Genomic DNA, 18,475 nt, shown 5'->3' on the forward strand with positions numbered 1-18,475 from the left:
TGACCCTGAGAAGGCAGGACCACCCCCACTCCATCACTTACCCCTAATACTGAAGGAATGTTTCCTTAAAGTTCTTCCATCTAAGGGCCTACTTGTGTTTCATGTGTTCCTCTTATAGCACACTAGGACCTTGAGAGGTCATTGATCCATCTGGCTGCCTCAGGATCCCTCTACAGCTGCTGTCTGAGGACAGCCCTGAGCATTGGAGGTTTCTTTTCTGTTTGGTTAGAGGCTTATGTCCCTGTGTGTGTCATCTGAGGTAGGGTGAGGTGAGGGGAGTCCTGTGCTTAATGGGAGATTTCTAAATGCACTGACTGCTGAGAGGGCTCTGGGAGTGTTGATTAGAGTTAAGCCTAGAGTGGCTGCTAATGTACATTCCTTACTGATAGGGACTAGATAGTATGCTCTGAGCAATATTTTTAACCTGTGGAGATATGGAAGCTTAAAAGAGTTAAGCTTTTCTGCTACTTTTGTGACACTAGGTGCTAAATTCCCTGCTGACATGAATAGCATTGGGTCCTGGGCATTCTGAACAAACAAACAATAACAATAGCATCTTACTTCTTTGAAGTCTCTCCTTCATTCTCTCATCCCCTTTGTAGCTTTCTTTTTACTCTGATTCTATACTCTGACCCTATACTACTGTACTTTAATCTTTCTACCTCTCCCTACTTGTTCATAGTAAACTTGGTGAGCGATAGCAGAAAGGAAGATCCACAAACATGAGGGAAGAGAGCTTGCTGTGGGAGGCAAGCCCTATTTATCCCCCTTCTTAATCAAATCTCAGCCAAGGAATGTGGAACTTTTGATTTCCTGGTGTGAAATTGGCTAGTAAGTGGAGTCTGTCTCCATGTCAGGCAAGCTAGATGCTGGAGAGGTCCCCCCCCCTTTTTTTTTGCCAGTCCTGAGACTTGAACTCAGGGCCTGAGCACTGTCCTTAGGCTTTCTCAAGGATAGAGCTCTACCACTTGAGCCACAGCACCATTTCCAGCTTTTTCTGTGTATGTGGTACCGAACTCGGGTCTTAGTACATGCTCGGCAAGCACTCTACCACTAGGCCAAACTCCCAGCCCCCTGGAGAGGCCCTTCTGCTGACACTCAGCTCTCTGTGTGCAGAACAGAAAGGATTCTTCATTTCCTCACTTCCCTAGTCATGATCACCCTACCTATGAATCTTTCCTTCTTCCTAATCTTAGGCATTGCCTCATGTCTCCTCTCCTGTTTCCAGGTATGGCCCTTGGCGTCAGGCCGGCTGGGCCAATGCTTACATACCATTCACACGGAAGATCGGGTTTGGTCGATTGCTATCAGCCCATTACTAAGGTAAGGGAGGTACTTTTTGTTGTGATTTTTCCCATATAATATTGCTTTTTTCTTTCTTTCTTTCTTTCTTTCTTTCTTTCTTTCTTTCTTTTTTTTTTTTTTTTTTTGCCAGTCTTGGGCTTGAGCTCAGGACCTGAGCACTGTCCTTAGGCTTTCTCAAGGCTAGAGCTCTACCACTTGAGTCTCAGCACCACGTCTGGCTTTTTCCTATGTATGTGGTACCGAGGAATCAAACCCGGGTCTTCACGCATGCTAGGCAAGAATATTGCTTTTATTTTATTAGGTAGGATGAGCTAGAAAATCTTCAACCTGTGTATTTTAGATTGCTTTGAGCCATGTTCTTACAGATTTAAAATTTCTCCAGAGACTTGAAGTATTTAGATCTTGTTATATACTCATGGGGTCGAGATCACCATTTAGAGCTAATTTCCTAAGCACCTAGCCTTAGAACTGTTAAGGAAAAGAAGCAATATTGGAATATAACCAAGAGCTCAATTGTTGCAAGAGTATCCTTTCCTGAGCAGATACCCTTTGGAGGTTATTCCAAAGCAGAGGCCCATCAGTGTCCCAAGGAAATGACCAAGGGACTAGCTCGCTGTACTGACTCATGTCTGCTTTGTTCCTCTGGAAAATGTCCTCCTGAATATCTCCTATAGCTACCAGTCATCAGGAGAAGCTTAGAACCTATATCCAACCAGATCCTTATCCATAGACCTATAGAGGAACAGAAACATTGACAGTTATAGTAGAAGCTTGAGCTCAGGACCTGAGCACTGTCCTTGGACTTTCTCAAGGCTAGAGCTCTACCACTTGAGCCTCAGCATTACTTCTGGCTTTTTTCTATGTATGTGTTACCGAGAGTGCTAGGCAAGCACTCTACCACTAGGCCAAACTCCCAGCCCCTTATTTATTTATTTTTAAGACAAAGTCCCACTGTATAGTCTAGACTGGCCTGGAACTCACATTCCTCCTGCCTGTAAATATTGAGCATTTGCTGCTATGCCTAGCTACAAGTACAACTTTTTTTGATGAAGGCTTTACCCTACCCTTTGGTCTGACTAATATTTCTTTAGCTTTAACTAGAGAGGTAAGAACAAGTGAGCTTTTGAGCCAATGCAAAACCCCAGCAGGGTTTTATGGACACTCTCTCTTATACTTGTCCCATCATAAGAGTTAGTAGAAAGCTCAGTGCCTAGCTATTCAGCAGACTGAGATAATGGAAATCACAATTTGGAGCCAGGAAAGTCCATGATACTCTTATCTCCAATTAACCATCAGAAAACTGGAAGTGTCTTAAAGTGGTAGAGTGCTTGCTTTGAAAGAAAAAATTTAGGGATAGAGCCCAAGCCCTAAGTTCAAGTCCTGTGACCAACCCCTCCCCCCCCCAAAAAAAGTGTTAGTAGAGGTTTCCCTCACTTTCAGTAGCCCTCACTTCCCACCTGAATGAAATGAGGAAAGCTGTAGGTTGCCACCTTCCAACACTGGGTTAAATCAATCGCTTGTTTTATGAGTGAGTTGGTGCCCTCTTTCTCAGTCCTCTTCAGCTTGTTTCCCTTCACTGTGTGGAGCCTGTATCCCTCATTCTACTCTCTTCTACTACTCCCTTTCAAATTTTTTTCTTCCTAAGAATTAGAGCAGATTAGCCACGTCATTAATTCTTCAATTTGACGGCTGATATAGCAGGACCTGAAACACATTGCTGACCCCAGAGAATGGAGATCCCGTTCCTTAGCATATTGACGATGGGAGAAGTTAATTAAAATTCCACAGAGCAGAGGTGTCGGCTAACCTATAAACCTGTCGTTGTTCAGAACAAATCATTCTAGGGAAGGAAAGACCAACAGGGAGGAGAGAGGCTAAGTGTGTGGGAGCAGAGAGTAGAAAATGGAGCCTTTGAGCTTTGTCTTCTCCTTAGTTTCTCCCTGATGCTGCCCTAGCTCATTAGCCAGGCTTGGGTATCAGTGGTCTAGGTATGTGTAAAGACTATGGGTAGGTCAGAGAAGTCCAAGGGGTGACAGGTGTGCTAATAATGACTTTGTCTTGGTGGCTGCCTGTGTACTTACGCTGCTTTCAGAAGACTGGGAATGGAATTGGTGATAGAGGGATCTTCAGGTTGAAGACAATCCACAGACTTATTATATACAGATAGAGTTCAAAAAGCTAAGACTGGTTCACCTGTACTTCTAGCCTCAGTCTTCTACGTTAGCCACCTCCTCTGGAATGTATTAGGCTCTTTTTTTTTTTTTTTTTTTTTTTTTGCCAGTCCTGGGCTTGAGCTCAGGGCCTGAGCACTGTCCTTGGACTTTCTCAAGGCTAGAGCTCTACCACTTGAGCCTCAGCACCACTTCCGGCTTTTTTCTATGTATGTGATACTGAGGAATTGAACCTGGGTCTTCGTGCATGCTAGGCAAGCACTCTACCATTAGGCCAAACTCCCGGCCCTATTAGGCTCTTTTAACAGAAGAGAATACAACATCTTTTGTAAATGTGCCAGTTAGAGAGGTAGAGGATGGAATCTGCCCTCTTTATTAAGAACCATTTGAGATCTTATTTTTTGGTAACAACTTGGACTGTAGAAAATGAGTTAGCTTTTTTTTTTTTTTTTTTTTTTCCTTTTGTGCTGATCTTGGAGTTTGGACTAAGTGCTGTCCCTGAGCTGTTTTGCTCAAGGCTAGCATTCTACCTCTTGATCTATGGCTCCGCTTCTGGCCTTTTTGGTGGTTAATTGGAGATAAGAAAGAATCTCATGGCCTTGCCTGTCTGGGCTTTCTTTGAACAGCAATCCTCAGATCTCAGCCTCTTGAGTAGCTAGGGTTATTGGTGTGATCCACTAGCACTGTCCAGTTAGCTTTCTACTTGCTTGTTACTCCCTGCTGCTGCGGTATGGCTGCCACCGTTACTACCCATGTGCTCTCTCTGTGCAGACCCTCTGCTAAGTCTTTCTTATGTGTCTTATCTTTGGTGAAGACCTAGACCTTGAGTTCCCTTCACATTCTTTTTCAGTTTTCTCATCTTCTTGGTGTATTTTCAGGGCCTAGGTAATTTTTTCACTCATGGTTACCTAGCTGTTCAACTTCTGACCTACAGTTATTTGAGATGGCTTTTTTCTCAACTCCACAGATGATGTCTTAGACTTTTGAAATAGCTTTTGTTTGGATTCAGACTTTATACTAGATGATCAGGGCATGAACTTGAATTATCTCTGTCCCCTTTTCTCTTATCTAAAGAATGGGCTAGGATCTTCATTCTTTATTATTAGATACATTTCTTTTCACTATGTTTATGACTTTGAACCTTTTAATAAACTTGTTCAATTTTTCAACTCTAGGACTTCTGTATAACCTTAGAGTATGTTCAAAGCAGTCTGGGAGATGTTCTCTGCTTTGTCTACTACTAACACTGACTGAAGGTGAATCATTCTCCTAGCCTTAGCTTCTTTGTCTGTTATATGTGAATATCCTTTCCTTTATAGATATTACTAGATTACTATGGAGATGACTTAAAAAGATGTATAGGAAGACCCTGAAAAACTAAAAGGGGACCTGTGACTCATGCCTGTAATCGTAGTTATCTAAGAGGCTAAGATCTGAGGATCACATTTTGAAGCCAGCCAGGACAGGAAAGTCTATGACTATCATCTCCAATTAACCACCCAAACAAACAACAACAAAAGCCAGAAGACTGGCCGGGAGTTTGGCCTAGTGGTAGAGTGCTTGCCTAGCATGCACGAAGACCTGGGTTCGATTCCTCGGTACCACATACATAGCAAAAAGCCAGAAATGGTGCTGTGGCTCAAGTGGTAGAGCCCTAGCTCTGAGAAAATCCAGGGATAGTGCTCAGGCCCTGAGCCCAAGCGCAGGACTGGCAAAAAAAAAAAAAAAAAAAAAAAAAAAAAAAAAAAACAGAAGACCTCCCCCTCTCCCCCCTCTCAAAGGGATATATGTCAACCAGAATACCAGAATTTTCTCAGGTCGAGTATTCACTTAGTCGCTTCAGTCGTTCTCAGTTCTACTTCTTAGGCAGCCCTGAGCTTCACCTAGCCCCAGGGAGTTAACATTGTTCTTTTGTAGTCTTTTTGAGGTAGAGACTCAGTGGGTGTCTCTCTTCTTCCCCCCACCCTCCTACCCAATGACATACCTGCCTTTTGTCCTATCACAAATGTATTGTTGCCTTGGCCCCCCCCTTTGGAAGAACATGAGAGGACATAGACATACCTGTCTTCTAGGACAGGTACTCCCAGTTTCTCTGACATTTCCACAGCCTTTTGTTGTTCCCTTGTATAGTTACAAGAGACCTGGACAGCTAGGAGATCTAGCGTAGCTCTTTCTTCTCAATCTCTTTCTTCTGTTGAAAATAATTCATTTAAAGTATGTATTTTGTTTTTTAATTTTTAATTTTTAATTTATTTTTGGCCAGTCCTGGGCTTGAGCTCAGTGCCTGAGCACTGTTCCTGGATTTTCTCAAGGCTGAGAGCTCTACCACCCAAGGCACAGCACTACTTCTGGCCTCTTGCTATGTATGTGGTACCAAGGAATCAAACCCGGGTCTTTGTGCATGCTAGGCAAGCACTCCACCACTAGGCCAAACTCCCGGCCCCTGTTTTTATTTTTATTTATTTATTTTTTTAATAATTTTTTATTGTAATTAATAAAAGGGTTACATGATATTTGCCAGATAGAAGGTGCATTAATTCACATACATTGATACCCTTTCACATGTCTTGGTACCCATCACCCTCCCCCCCACCCACCACCCACCCGCCTGTTTTTATTTTTGTTTTTGTTTTTTTCTGTCAGTCATAGGACTTGAATTCTAAGCCTGGGTGTTATCCCTGAGCTCTTCAGCTTGAGTCACAGTGCCACTTCCATTGCGTATTTTTATTATTATTATTAATTATTATTATTTTGGTGCCAGTCCTGGGGCTTGAGCTTAGGGCCTGAGCACTGTCCTTGTGCTTTCTCAAGGCTATTGCTCTACTACTTCAGCCACAGCACCACTTCTGGCTTTTTCTATGTATGTGGTACCGAGGAATTGAATAGGTCTTCGTGCATGCTAGGCAAGCACTCTACCACTAGGCCAAACTCCCCGTCCCCCAATGCTTATTTTTTTGATGGATTGTTTCTGCCTTTTCTTTCTTGCTTTTTTCTTTTTGTCAGTTGTGGGGCTTGTACTCAGAGCCTGGGTACTCCTTGAGCTCTTTGGCTCAAGGCGAGTGCTCTACCTGAGCCAGAAGTTCCACTTCCAGTTTTTGAGTGGTTAATTGGAGACTTTGCTTCAAACTGTGATCCTCAGATCTCAACTCCTGAGTAACCAGGATTACACCTATGAGCCATTGGCACCTGCTCTGCCTTCTTTTTCTTTTCTTTTCTTTTTTTTTTTGTGTGGGTTAGGGAGCTTGAGCTCGGCCTGGGTGTTGTCCTTGAGCTCTTCAGCTCAAGGCTACCACCCTACCCTTGAGCCAGCCCCATTTCCCATTTTCTGGAGGTTAGGTGGAGATAAGAGTCTCAGGTTCTTTTGTGCCTGGATTGGCTTTGAACCTTGATCCTCAGATCTCAGCCTCCTGAGTAGCTAGGATTACTGGCGTGAGTCACCCCATGCTGCCTTCTTTTCTTATGAGTGTACTAATAGCATAAAACATGGAAACTTAAACCCCAGGTTTACTATGAAGTACTCTTGACCAAAAGAAAGCAGAAATTCTGTACTGTGTTTACATGTCCCTTTTCCTGCTTTCTATGCTCTTGACTTCTTGATTTATATACAATCATTACAAATGCTCAGTACTGTATTTAGATACTCAAAAAACCTTGAAGAAAAATAGTAGACTTTATTGAAAAGTGGCATGTGCCTATGTATCAACTTTCTTGTCCTGACCTCAGTAAGCCTATTTTCAAGAGGTCCCATTTGATGCTGTTGGATGAGAAGAGAAGGACGGAGGCCAGGAATTTGCCCTAGTGGTAGAGTGCATGAAGACTCGGTTCAATTCCCTGGTACCACATACACAGAACAAGCCTCAAGTGGCAGGGCATGGTGGCTCACACCGGCTTGTAATCCTAGCTACTCAAGAGGCTGAGATCTGAGGATCAAGGTTCAAAACCAGCTTGAGCACAAAAGGACCTGAGATTCTTATCTCCAATTAACCTCTAGAAAAGCCCTCTAGTGGGACTTGGCTTTAGGGTAGGTCGGTAGACTTGAGCTGAAAAGCTCAGGGACAAGGCCCAGGCCCAGGGGTGGGGTGGTAGCCTTGAGCTGAAGAGCTCAGGGACAGCCCCAAGCCAGGCCAAGTTCAAGCCACATGGCCCACCAGATAGATAGATAGATAGATAGATAGATAGATAGATAGATAGATAGGAAGAAAGAAAAAAGAAAAAGCCAGAAATGGTACTGTGGCTCAAGTGGTAGACTATTAGCCTTGCGAAAGCCCAAGGACAGTGCTCAGGCCCTGAGTTCAAGACCCAGGATTGGCAGTGAGAGAGAGAGAGAGAGAGGGAGAGAGGGAGAGAAAGAGGAGAAGAGAAGGATGGGATGGGAAAGTGTGGAAAACGCTTGGGGTGGAAGAGCTTGTTTCTAGTGGAGCTGTGGAGCAGGATTCAGACTAACTGATTTCAGATACAATTTCCTAAGATTACATTGAATTTTAAGTACTTTCCCATGAGTAACATAGAAAACCAGAATTGTATACAATGTCATATTACCATTTCAAAGTTATTTCCAGCCAAATAAAGTTAGTAAATACTAAAGATCAGGAAAATTCAGAACTGTTGGAGATTGAACTTCATTCCCTTCTACTTCTCACTTTTCCTTTCTTATTCTTTTTCAGTTTGCCTTCCTATGTGTTTTTCTGTGTGCTTGCTATTTGGCAGCTCTCTGTAGCTCCCAGAGTCAAGAGGATAAGTTGGATACATTTCTGATGTTCTGATGGATTCTGATGATTGCTAGAATATATTAAATGCCTCAGACTAGGCTGTCTCTGGCTAGGGAAAGAGGGGGGATGTCATTCTTTTTTGGACAAATGTAGAAATTGAGGCCCAGGGAAAATCAATACAGGACACATGTGGGCTGGGGCACAAAGGGTCTCCATTCTGTTGCTATGTCCTGGGTCATTACTTTGCCTCACTCACCAGCATCGTGCATAGTACCATGAAAGACTGTGGAGACCTGGGAACATTCTCTCTTCTTGGAGGATGGGAGAAAGCAGTATATGAGAGGGGCCATAGTTCTCACTCTTCAAGAAAAGAAGGTACTTGGTGGAGCCCTTCCCCTTTTCTGAACAGTACTACTGTCCTGTGGGTGAGTGTGGTCAGGAAGGCTTCCCCAGACTCTTGGGCTTTAATCCTTCTCACCCACTTCTGTCATCAGGGAAATATATGAGTGGTATAGGTGTAGAAACTTGACTTAGCTGTGTTGTTAAATATACAATGTAATTTTGTGTAACTCTGCTCACTGTGGTGGCCTGTTTATTTTGGGAGGATTAGTCCAAGCCTGCATGAAATGTACTGATTCAAATTTGTAAAGTGAGTTGTGGCCTCCAGGGAGGTGGGGAGGTAGATGGAGGAGCTACTTGTTGCTTCATTTCTCCCAAAGGTGAGGGTAAATCTGGAAGCAAAGTCATCACTGTGCACTGCTTGGCAAGGGGTGAGGGCATATGGGCAGGCAGGATGTTTGTCCCATCAGTTTCAGGCTTTACTGCGTGCTGTGTGTGGTGGATGCCATCTACCAGTCTGTTGAAATGCATCTTTCTTTACTGAAAGATAATTGCATGTGGAGTGTGCTCTGTCAGTGAGGTTTGAAGGGCTGGAAAAAGAAGCAGCCAGCTTTGAGTGAGGGTTCTGTTAGCTCCCAGTGATGCTGCAGTTTTTTTGGCCCTGGACTTCATAACTTTACTCAGTCTTTTTAGGGGAAGAAGAATGAAGAATAAACAGCATGTCCTTAAATTTTTCTTTCTCTTGTTGGTGCTGAGTAGCTGGATGTGAAGGAGATCCCTAGCTTTGGTAAGCTGAAGAATGACTCTGATAGGTAACTTATAGCTAGTTTTCCTGGTAGCTTATGTGGGCCTTCAGTGTTTTTGGATTTCTCAGTATTGGGGCAGGGGGGACTGTTCAGGCAGGAAACTCGAAGAAGAGCGAGGCAAGGAGTGTCTTGGTGTCCTTTTTGCAACAGTAGACAGAACACAGGAGGGAGCATCCTGCACCTGGTATTCCAGGCTGAAAATGTCAAAGGCCCAAAGGCAGTAATGGAGGAGCCAGTGTGTGGCATGGCTGAAAGGAGTATCGTGGTGCCTGAAGAAAGACAGAACCGCTGAGTAATGTTAGGTGGGCCTGTTGGTTCAGTGCAAAATCCACTGAAATTCGAACAGCATCAACGTGATGTGCCATTACTTTGAAATCAAGTTCTGCTAAATCTCATTGCTTTGCCCAAACATTCATTGCCTGTGCAAACCCAAGCTTCTCAGGTGGTAGCAAGGACCGAATACCACAGGGGTGGGCTGCAACTCCTCAAGCCCGGGTTGTAGTTACTCCTCAGGGCAGGATAGGCTTAGAGAGGCACATGCGCTGAGTTGCTGCTTCCAGTCCTGACTTCCTCAGAACCCATTTGTGGGAGCAGCTCCTTTTCTTGCCAGCATAGTTGGCTCACTTGCAAGAGCTGACTTAAATACTACAAATAGAAACAGAAGCTACTACAGAGAGTTGGATATTGTGGGTACAGAGTTGATGTATTAAGACTCTGGTCATACTAGCAGGAATCCATTTCCATCCCTGAGTCTCAGTGCTGGAGTTCTTTCTCCATCACTGATTGTCTTTCTCCATTTCTCCCTCTCTCTCTTCATCTTCTATTCCTTTCTTCCTCTTTCTCTGCCCACTCATCTTCACCTTTCTCTCTTGAGCCTTTGTTTAAGCATTGTTCCTTTTGTCACTAGGGAAACGATCATAAACCATACAGTTCACATAGTATGATGAAGAATCAAGACAAATAAAGTAGTACAGTATAGAAAGTTCTCAGACGGGGGCTCAAGAGAGCTGAAGGGACACAGAGTTAGGAGGAAATGAATCTTATATTTTGCAGCACAGTAGAACTAGGATATACAATGATGTATGATACACTTTAAAATAATGAAGAGTTTGAAGATTTCTTTTTTTTTTCTTTTTTGGCCAGTCCTGGGGCTTGAATTCAGGGCCTGGACACTGTCCTTGGACACATTTTGCTCATGGCTGGTGCCCTGCCACTTGAGCCACAGCACCACTTCCAGCTTTTTCTGAGTATGTGGTACCGAGGAACCGAACCCAGGGCTTTGTGCATGCTAGGCAAGCACTCTACCACTAGGCTATGCTCCTGGCCCCTAGCTTGAAGATTTCTAACACAAAGAAATGGTAAATGTTTGAGGAGGCAGAAATGTTAATTACTCAGGTGTGATCACTACACAAGCTATACATCTAATTATTGTACTGTATCCTATGGATATGTACACTTTTGATGTATCAATGAAAAAATAAATAAAAGAGGTACCAATGTGCACATCTGAATCCTAGCTTCTCAGGAAGTGGGAATTAGAGGATGGTGGTTCGAAGTCAGTCCAGGCAAAAAAGTCTGAGTGACTCCATTTCCAACTAACCAGCAAAATGTTGGATCGGAGACATGGCTCAAGTGGTAGAATACCAGCTATGAGCAAAAAAGCTGAATGAGAGTGTGAGGCCCTCAGTTCAAGTCCTAGTAGTGATACCACACATACATACATACATACATACATACATACATATGTACGAACATACATACGCACATGCATACATATATAAAAGAGAGTTATAGAGAGATCAGACTTCTCCCTTATTACTGGCTGCAGTGCTCACCTCCACTGTGTGTCTCTACTCTCCACTTATAGTTTATCTCCTTAGGAAGAGAAGGGAATTTTCCTTCCATGGCTGCTGCTGACTTTCCTAGATTGTATGTGCAGTGTGCTTGTGTTTTTCCACCTTTGATCAGTGTTCTGCTGATAGATAATTTGGCAGTCACATCCCAAGGTGGCAGCACAGAGTTAATGTTAAAATTGGGTGTTTTCTTTTTCTTCTCATTTTTTACCTTTTAAACTTAAGTGGGTGATGAAGCAGAGAGCGGGCAGGATGGCTAGAGGAGCCATAAATTCTGGGTACTGGCATAGCTGTTCTCTGAGCAGCCAGGAAGCCTCTGAAGTTGCCTCAGCACTTTCATTAACATTTAAATTAAGGGTTTGTTTTCCAGGCTGTTTTATAGGCAGGGACCTTTCATGGCCTGTCACATGTAGCACCCACCCCCTTCCCCAACTAAGTGTGTAATTGTAGCCACTGCTCAGTCCTAACTCTGGGTTGCAGCGGAGGTTCAAAGGGAGTTCCTGGGGATGGAGCTGTGGAGGCACAGGCTGTGACAGTCAGGATGAGGTGTCATTCCTCAGATGAAGGTGCACCAGGGTTCCTTCTCCCCTTCTCTGACCTGTGCTTTTCTCTGCCCTTCAAGGGACACACTTCAATCCCATTCTGACCCTCCCACCTTTCCTACCCTCCGGCCATGGACAGGTGGGACTGGTGCTGTCTGTCACAGTGCTTTTTCCTGGCTGCAGAAGTTAGGACCAGTGACCCATCATTCTAAGATGTAGGTCTCCACACGTACCTTCCATCTTTGGGTGGGGGAAGGAAGGGGATTCATGAATATTTCTACTCTGTTTCCTCTTAGGGAAGTAGCAAAATAAAAGTGATTACTAGCTGCAAATAATTTATAATATAATAGAGGCTTTGGTCTTAAAAGTGACTTCTTCCATGGATAGATGGATATACTTTCCACACTTAGTCACTAGCTCCATCGGTGCTGGAAATAATTTACTGTTGTTAATTGTTTGCGGAAACTTAACCTTAGCGTTTAAAATAGGCTCATTTAGACACTCAAGGAATGAATTTGTTTTCAAACTTCCTCTTCACGCAGAATACCTCGCAACATTAGGATATGTTTTGAAGACATCTTTTTTTCTGTCATCATTCTGTTAATCTGTAGATGATAACATGTACCACATATGCAAAAAGCAGCTTATAAATTCCTAATTTCTGAGCCATCATTCCCTGTTGCTGGTCTCTAGCTAGATTTCTTCTGTGGGTAATAATGAGAGGGAGTTGAGAATTTTCTGTCTATTGAGAGTCTGAGGATTTTCTTTCTCTTGGAGCCTTCACTTTACTGCGTCACTGAACATTTTTTCCTTCCTTCACTAAGACCCTCAAGCCGTCATGACTTATCTGTCGGATAGAAGATGGCTGAATGTCTTGCCCTCCGGTCGTAGGTAGCCTTGTTAACAGGTGGACACCCTCATACCTTAGGCTCCTGCCCAAAGGGAGTGAGGGAGGGTCTGGGGCAGCCCCTGTGCAGGTGCTGGTCAGGCTCAGATTGCAGACTGGTGTCCAGGCCCCTGCTGCTGGTGATTAATCTGGGACACGGGCTGGCAGAGGCCCAGCCAGGGCAGCTTTGGTCCCTCACTGTGAAGACCTTTGGCTCGGAGACTGAACTGATCTCTGTAGCTTGCTTCGGCTTGGGGTTTGATCTGTCAAGGCTAAAGAGGAACCTGATGGTGGAGCGGAAGCTTCTAGCCTGCCTGACTTATAGCACTGATCCGTTCCAGTGGCCTTGTCATGATAATACTCATATATTTAAGGAGATTTCTCCACCTGTTAGCTGTAACACTCAAATCAGTCAAAAGAGGAACACAAATGAAAAGATCCATGCTTTTAGTTTTTTTTAAGCCAATGATGCTTACTCTTAGAAGTAGACTGAAGGACAGGGTGGTTTATGGGTTTGTGTTTTGGTGTGATGCCATGGCTTGAACTCAGGACCTGTACTTTCCTTTAGTTTTTTTTTTGTTGTTGTTCAAGGCTGTTGCTCTCCCATTTGAGCCATACCTCTCCACTTCTTTTTGTTTTGCTGGTTGATTGGAAATAAACATCTCACAGACTTTCCTACCTGGCTTGACTTTAAACCTTCATTCTAGATCTCACCTTCTTGAGTAGGGAGGCATACAGGTTTAAGCCACTAGTACTATAACCTGTAGGTGGGCTTTGTAGTGGGAATGAGAGGAAAAGACAATAACAGGGTTGTGAATGGATCAGTAGAGAATGTATATTTGTGGCAGGAGTAATATCAGAGGTGGAAGGATAATTTCCATACTGCAGTTGGGTAACTCTCTGACTAATTTTAGTATTTCTGTTTGGAGTCAAATCTTCAGTTTCTTATGTTCCTTTTCATTTCAAACAATATCTTTTTGGAAGGGCAACTCCCACTATCACCATCACTTTTCCATCTTTAGAGCTCTAGCTTCTGGGACCACCAGATGGCAGTCCATGGTACCAGTTATATTTCTTCCTTTCTCTGAGTTATTTTAAATAAATATTGCTCCGCTTGGTTGAAGGTTTAAAGCCCAAGAACAGTAATTCTGCTGACCATGACTATGTTGGTGAGCTTTCAGCGAGTTATTATGTAGGTTCATAAATTGACACTTGACCTAAGGGGTCTGGATATTTCTCTTACATCATTAAGAAGGAGCATGGGTGCTGGGTGCCAGTGGCTCACACTTATAATCCTAGCTTCTCAGGAGGCTGAGATCTAAGGATAGCAGTTTGAAGCCAGCCCAGGCAGGAAAGTCTATGAGACTCTTATCTCCAGTTAACTGCCAGAAAACAGAATGGCACTATGACTCAAAGTGGTGGAGCGCTAGCCTTGAGCAAGAGAATTCAGGGATAGCACCCAGGTTCTGAGGTCAAGCCTTACAACTGACCAAAAAAAAAAAAAAAAAGAGCATGGAACCAGGTGTTGATGTCGATGTCTCATGCCTCTAATCCTAGCTACTCAGAGACTGAGATCTGAGAACCATAGTTCTGAGTCAGCCTACGCAGGAAAGTCTATGAGACTCCTCTCCACTAGGCAGAAGAAGAAAAAGAAGAAGAAGAAGAAGAAGAAGAAGAAGAAGAAGAAGAAGAAGAAGAAGAAGAAGAAGAGGAGGAGGAGGAGGAGGAGGAGGAGGAGGAGGAGGAGGAGGAGGAGGGGGGGGGGGAGGAGGAGGGGGGGAGAAGGAGGAGGAGGAGGAGGAGGCAGTGGAGGCGGCAGTGGCAGAAGTGGAACTGTGGCTCAAGGGATAGAACACTAACCTGAGCAAAAGTGCTCAGGGACAGGATAGTGCCCAGCCCCTGAATTCAAGCTTCAAGACCGGCACACACACACACACACACACACACAAAGGAACATGGAGTCCAAGCATTAGTGGTTTGTACCTGTAATCTTAGGTACTTGGGAGGGTGAGAACAAGAGCATCATGATTTGAGGCCAGCCCAAAAGCTGGACATGACAAGCCTACATAGGTAGAGTGCAGTCCAAGAGGGTGCCTGAATAAAGAGCAAAACCTTACCTCAGAATTGTTCAGTCCGGCGAGGCTCTGGTGGCTCACAATGTAATTCTAGCTACTCAGGAGGCTGAGATCTGAGGATTACTGTTCAAAGCCAGCCTAGGCAGGCTGAGACTCTAGTCTCCAATTAACCACCAGAAAGGGGAAGTAGTGCTGTGGCTTAAAATGGTAGAGAACTAACCTTGAGTGAAAAAAGCTCAGGAACAGCACTCAGGCCATGTTCAAGCCTCACGACTGACAAAAAAGTAAGGACGAAAAACAGAAATCAGTGAGTATCAAAGTAGGAAAGTTAGAAACCTTTTGTCACCTAAACCCTGCTTCAAGGAATTTATCCTATGGCAGTAACCAGACAAGTATGCAAGATTTATAGAGAGAGATTTACATAGGGATGTATCAGTAACCATTAGCAAAAGTGTTGTAAAATAAGGAACATTTACTCAGTAAAATACTGTATAGCCTTTAAAAGGATGATATAGGGCCAGGAGTTTGGCCTAATGATAGAGTGCTTGCCTAGCATACACAAAGACCGGGGTTCAATTCCGTGGTACCACATACACAGAAAAGCCAGAAGTGGTGCTGTGGCTCAAGTGGTACAGCTCTAGCATTGAGGAAGCCCAAGGACAGTGCCCAGGCTCTGAGGTCAAGCCCCATAACTGGCAAAAAGAAATAATAATTAAATAAATAAATAAAAGGATGATTCAGATGCATATATATTGACTCCTAAAAGATATCATAGCAAATTGGTTTGGGAATCTTGGCTTAGTGGTAAAATGCTTGCCTAGCATGCATGAAGCCTTCTGTTAGATTCCTCAGTACCACATACACAGAAAAAGCCAGAAGTAGCACTATGGTTCAAGGGGTAAAGTGCTAGCCTTGAGCAAAAGAAGCCCAGGGACAATGCCTAGGTGCTTAGTTTAAGTCCCAGAACTGGCAAAAAAAAAAAAAAAAAAAGTCATAGCAGATTTTTGAAAGAAAAAAATGTCACAAAATAGTTGCTTGTTTATTTAAATATCTCCTCTGGGTTATGTCTTGCTTTGTGGATTTCTATTGGCATTTCTTTCTTTTTAGCTTTTTTTTTGCATTTAACTTTTAAAATACTGTGTCTGTTTCATAATTAGTACATAAATTCATTTATCTATTTTAAAGCCAGGCACCAGTGACTCTTGCCTGTAATCCTAGCTACTCAGGAAGGTGAGGTCTGAAAATCATGGCTTAAAGCAAGCCCAGGCAGGCAAATCCATAACATTGTTATCTCCAATTAACTTCCAAAAAGCCAGAAGTGAAACCTTGAGCAAAAACCTCATGGACGGGACCCAGGTCTTGAGTTTAAGTCTCAGGACCAGAACAAACAACCCAAAGTAGGATAAAGTTAGGAAATGATGTGCTTTGTCCATCACTCTCTAAGAGCCTATCTTTTTTTTTTTTTTTTTTTTTTTGTGGTTCATGGGGCTTGAACTTGGCCTGGGCAGGCTACCACCCTACTTCTAGGCCTGGGCGTTGTTCCACACTTCCTGTTTTCTAGAGGTTAATTGGAGATGAGTCTCTCAGGTCCTTTTGTGCCAGGGCTGGCTTTGAACCTTGATCCTCAGATCTCAGCCTCCTGAATAGCTAGGATTACAGGCAAGAACCACTGTGCCTGGCAAGCCTGTCTTAAAGATACCCTGATTGGGAGAAAGATTTTTTTTTGTCAGTTGTGGGGCTTGAACTCTGGGGGCTGGGCACTGTCCCTGAGCTCTTCAGCTCAAGGTTACCACCCTACCCCTGGAGCCACAGCCCTACTTCCTGTTTTAATTCCTGGGCTGGCTTTGAACCACGATCTTCAGAACTTAGCCTTCTGAGTAGCTAGGATTATAGGCATGAGCCACCACGCCCTGCTTTTTTGTTTTTAACCATCAAGGAGCTTATAACAGAGTTGGGCTGTAGTGTGAGCACACAGCTTGTTCCAGTGTGTGTACACAGCAAGTGCCACCAATGGTTGGAGAACTGACAGGAAATCAGAGGAAAGTAGTAGTCTTGTTTAATTCAGGGTGACTTCATGTGTAACATGCAGTCTGAAGGGGTCTTGTACAGCGCAAGTTTATTTTATAGAAGGGAACTCCAGGCAGGGGGACTGGCATATGCAAAAGCTTGGAGAGAGAAAAAAGCTGAGAGTGGGCAAGTTTGGCAGAGGTGGGAGGAAAAGGGGGATTGAAAAGATGAATTTGGCTTTAGCCTGGGAAAATAAAGAACTATGAAATTGTTTCTGACCAAATTAAAGCAGCTAAATGATTAATGTGTAGCCACTATATAGGTAGAGTGCTTGCCTAGCATGCATGAAGACCCAGGTTCAATTCCTCAGGACCCCACATACATAGCAAAAAGCCAGAAGTGGTGCTGAGGCTCAAGTGGTAGAGCTCTATCCTTGAGAAAGTCCAAGGACAGTGCTCAAGCCCTGAGCCCAAGCCCAGGACTGGCAAAAAAAAAAAAAAAGATTTCTTTGAGTCTGGGCATGGATGAGTCCTGACTAGTTTACAGGACTATTGGTGACAATGGCCAGTGACAAGCAGAAATGGCAGTCTATGGCTCAGACAGGAAGTGGAGATATAAAAGGCATCAGTGGTGAGACAACAGTAAAAATAAAGTATAGAACCAAGATACAGACAATAGGACAAGAAGAATCAGAGGCAAAGGGGGCAACCAGAGAGAGGGGAGGAAACTTGGAGCTGGGAAGTAGCTGGGAGCACCTGCCAGAGGAGGTGGTTGGCAAATGAGTTATTTTTCTAGACAATTTTCATAAATCAGTGGACCACTCCCTTGCTTGTTAGACAATAATATCAGGGGTAGAAAGGCAGTCATTATGTGGATGCATGGCAGTAGGAAAGAATTTCATTTTCTTTTCTTTTTTTGCCAGTCTTGGGCCTTGAACTCAGGGCCTGGGCACTGTCCTTGGGCTTTCTCAAAAACAGAGCTCTCCCACTTGAGCCACAGCACCATTTCTGGCTTTTTTCTATTCATGTGGTACTGAGAAATCAAACCCAGATCTTCATGCACGCTAGGCAAGCACTCTACCACTAGGCTAAACTCCTGGCACAAGAATTTCATTTTCTATGTGTGATTTCAGCATTTGTTTCCAAACTGTAATATTTCCCTTTTCTCACCTTTTCCTTCTGGCTCTTGTTTTGTTCTCTGTTCTATGGTAGGCTATTTATTATAATTTTTTTAATCTCAAGGGTTGCCTGTCTTGGATTTAGTAGTTTCTCTTTCCACAAAGCTCCTCAGTCAAGCTCAGAGAGAGTTTAACCAGTCAGTGTCTTAGCTAGAGATGCTCATTGACAAAGTGAGGGAGTGTTATGAGTCCTGTGCCTTTCCTCGAGGTACTCGGGTGTCCAGGGCAAGCAAGAGAGGCTAGTTAGGAACCAGGAAAGCCACTGACTATTTTGCCATTTGGGGAGATTCTGGGCTACCTGGGCAACTACATCTATCTAAAAACCATTTTATTTTTAAGAGAATTAAATAACAACTTCCCAGTCCTCCTTGGATTCTTTAGGGCAATAATTCCACAGGGCTTGTCATTTGTGTTTGAAGCTAGTGGTGAGGAGGGCGGAGTGAAGAGAAGTGAGAGGGTGGAGATAGGAAGCAAAGAAAGAATCAGAGAGAGAAATTTTATTGAGGGAGAGTTTGCTGGGTTTATGGGAGGGCATCTCTCCCCTCCTCCCCATTCGGATTTAAAAGAGCCGGTGAATCTTTGATTAGGTGCAGGTCAAAAGAATT

The 18,475-nt window shown here is 43.7% G+C and overlaps 1 protein-coding gene across 1 annotated transcript in view; it reads left to right on the top strand.

Annotated features, from left to right (window-relative positions):
- Fbxw4 (F-box and WD repeat domain containing 4) overlaps positions 1 to 18,475 on the top strand; it is an 80,061-nt gene that overhangs the window by 27,759 nt on the left and 33,827 nt on the right. Inside the window, exon 5 of the mRNA XM_090346038.1 lies at positions 1,229 to 1,323. Within this exon, the coding sequence (XP_090202164.1) occupies positions 1,229 to 1,323 (95 nt within the window). The remainder of the gene's footprint in view (positions 1 to 1,228; positions 1,324 to 18,475) is intronic.

The sequence above is a fragment of the Megascapheus bottae genome, chromosome 15 (assembly GCF_031878675.1).
Source record: "Megascapheus bottae isolate mThoBot1 chromosome 15, mThoBot2.hap1, whole genome shotgun sequence".
NCBI classification, from domain to species: domain Eukaryota; kingdom Metazoa; phylum Chordata; class Mammalia; order Rodentia; family Geomyidae; genus Megascapheus; species Megascapheus bottae.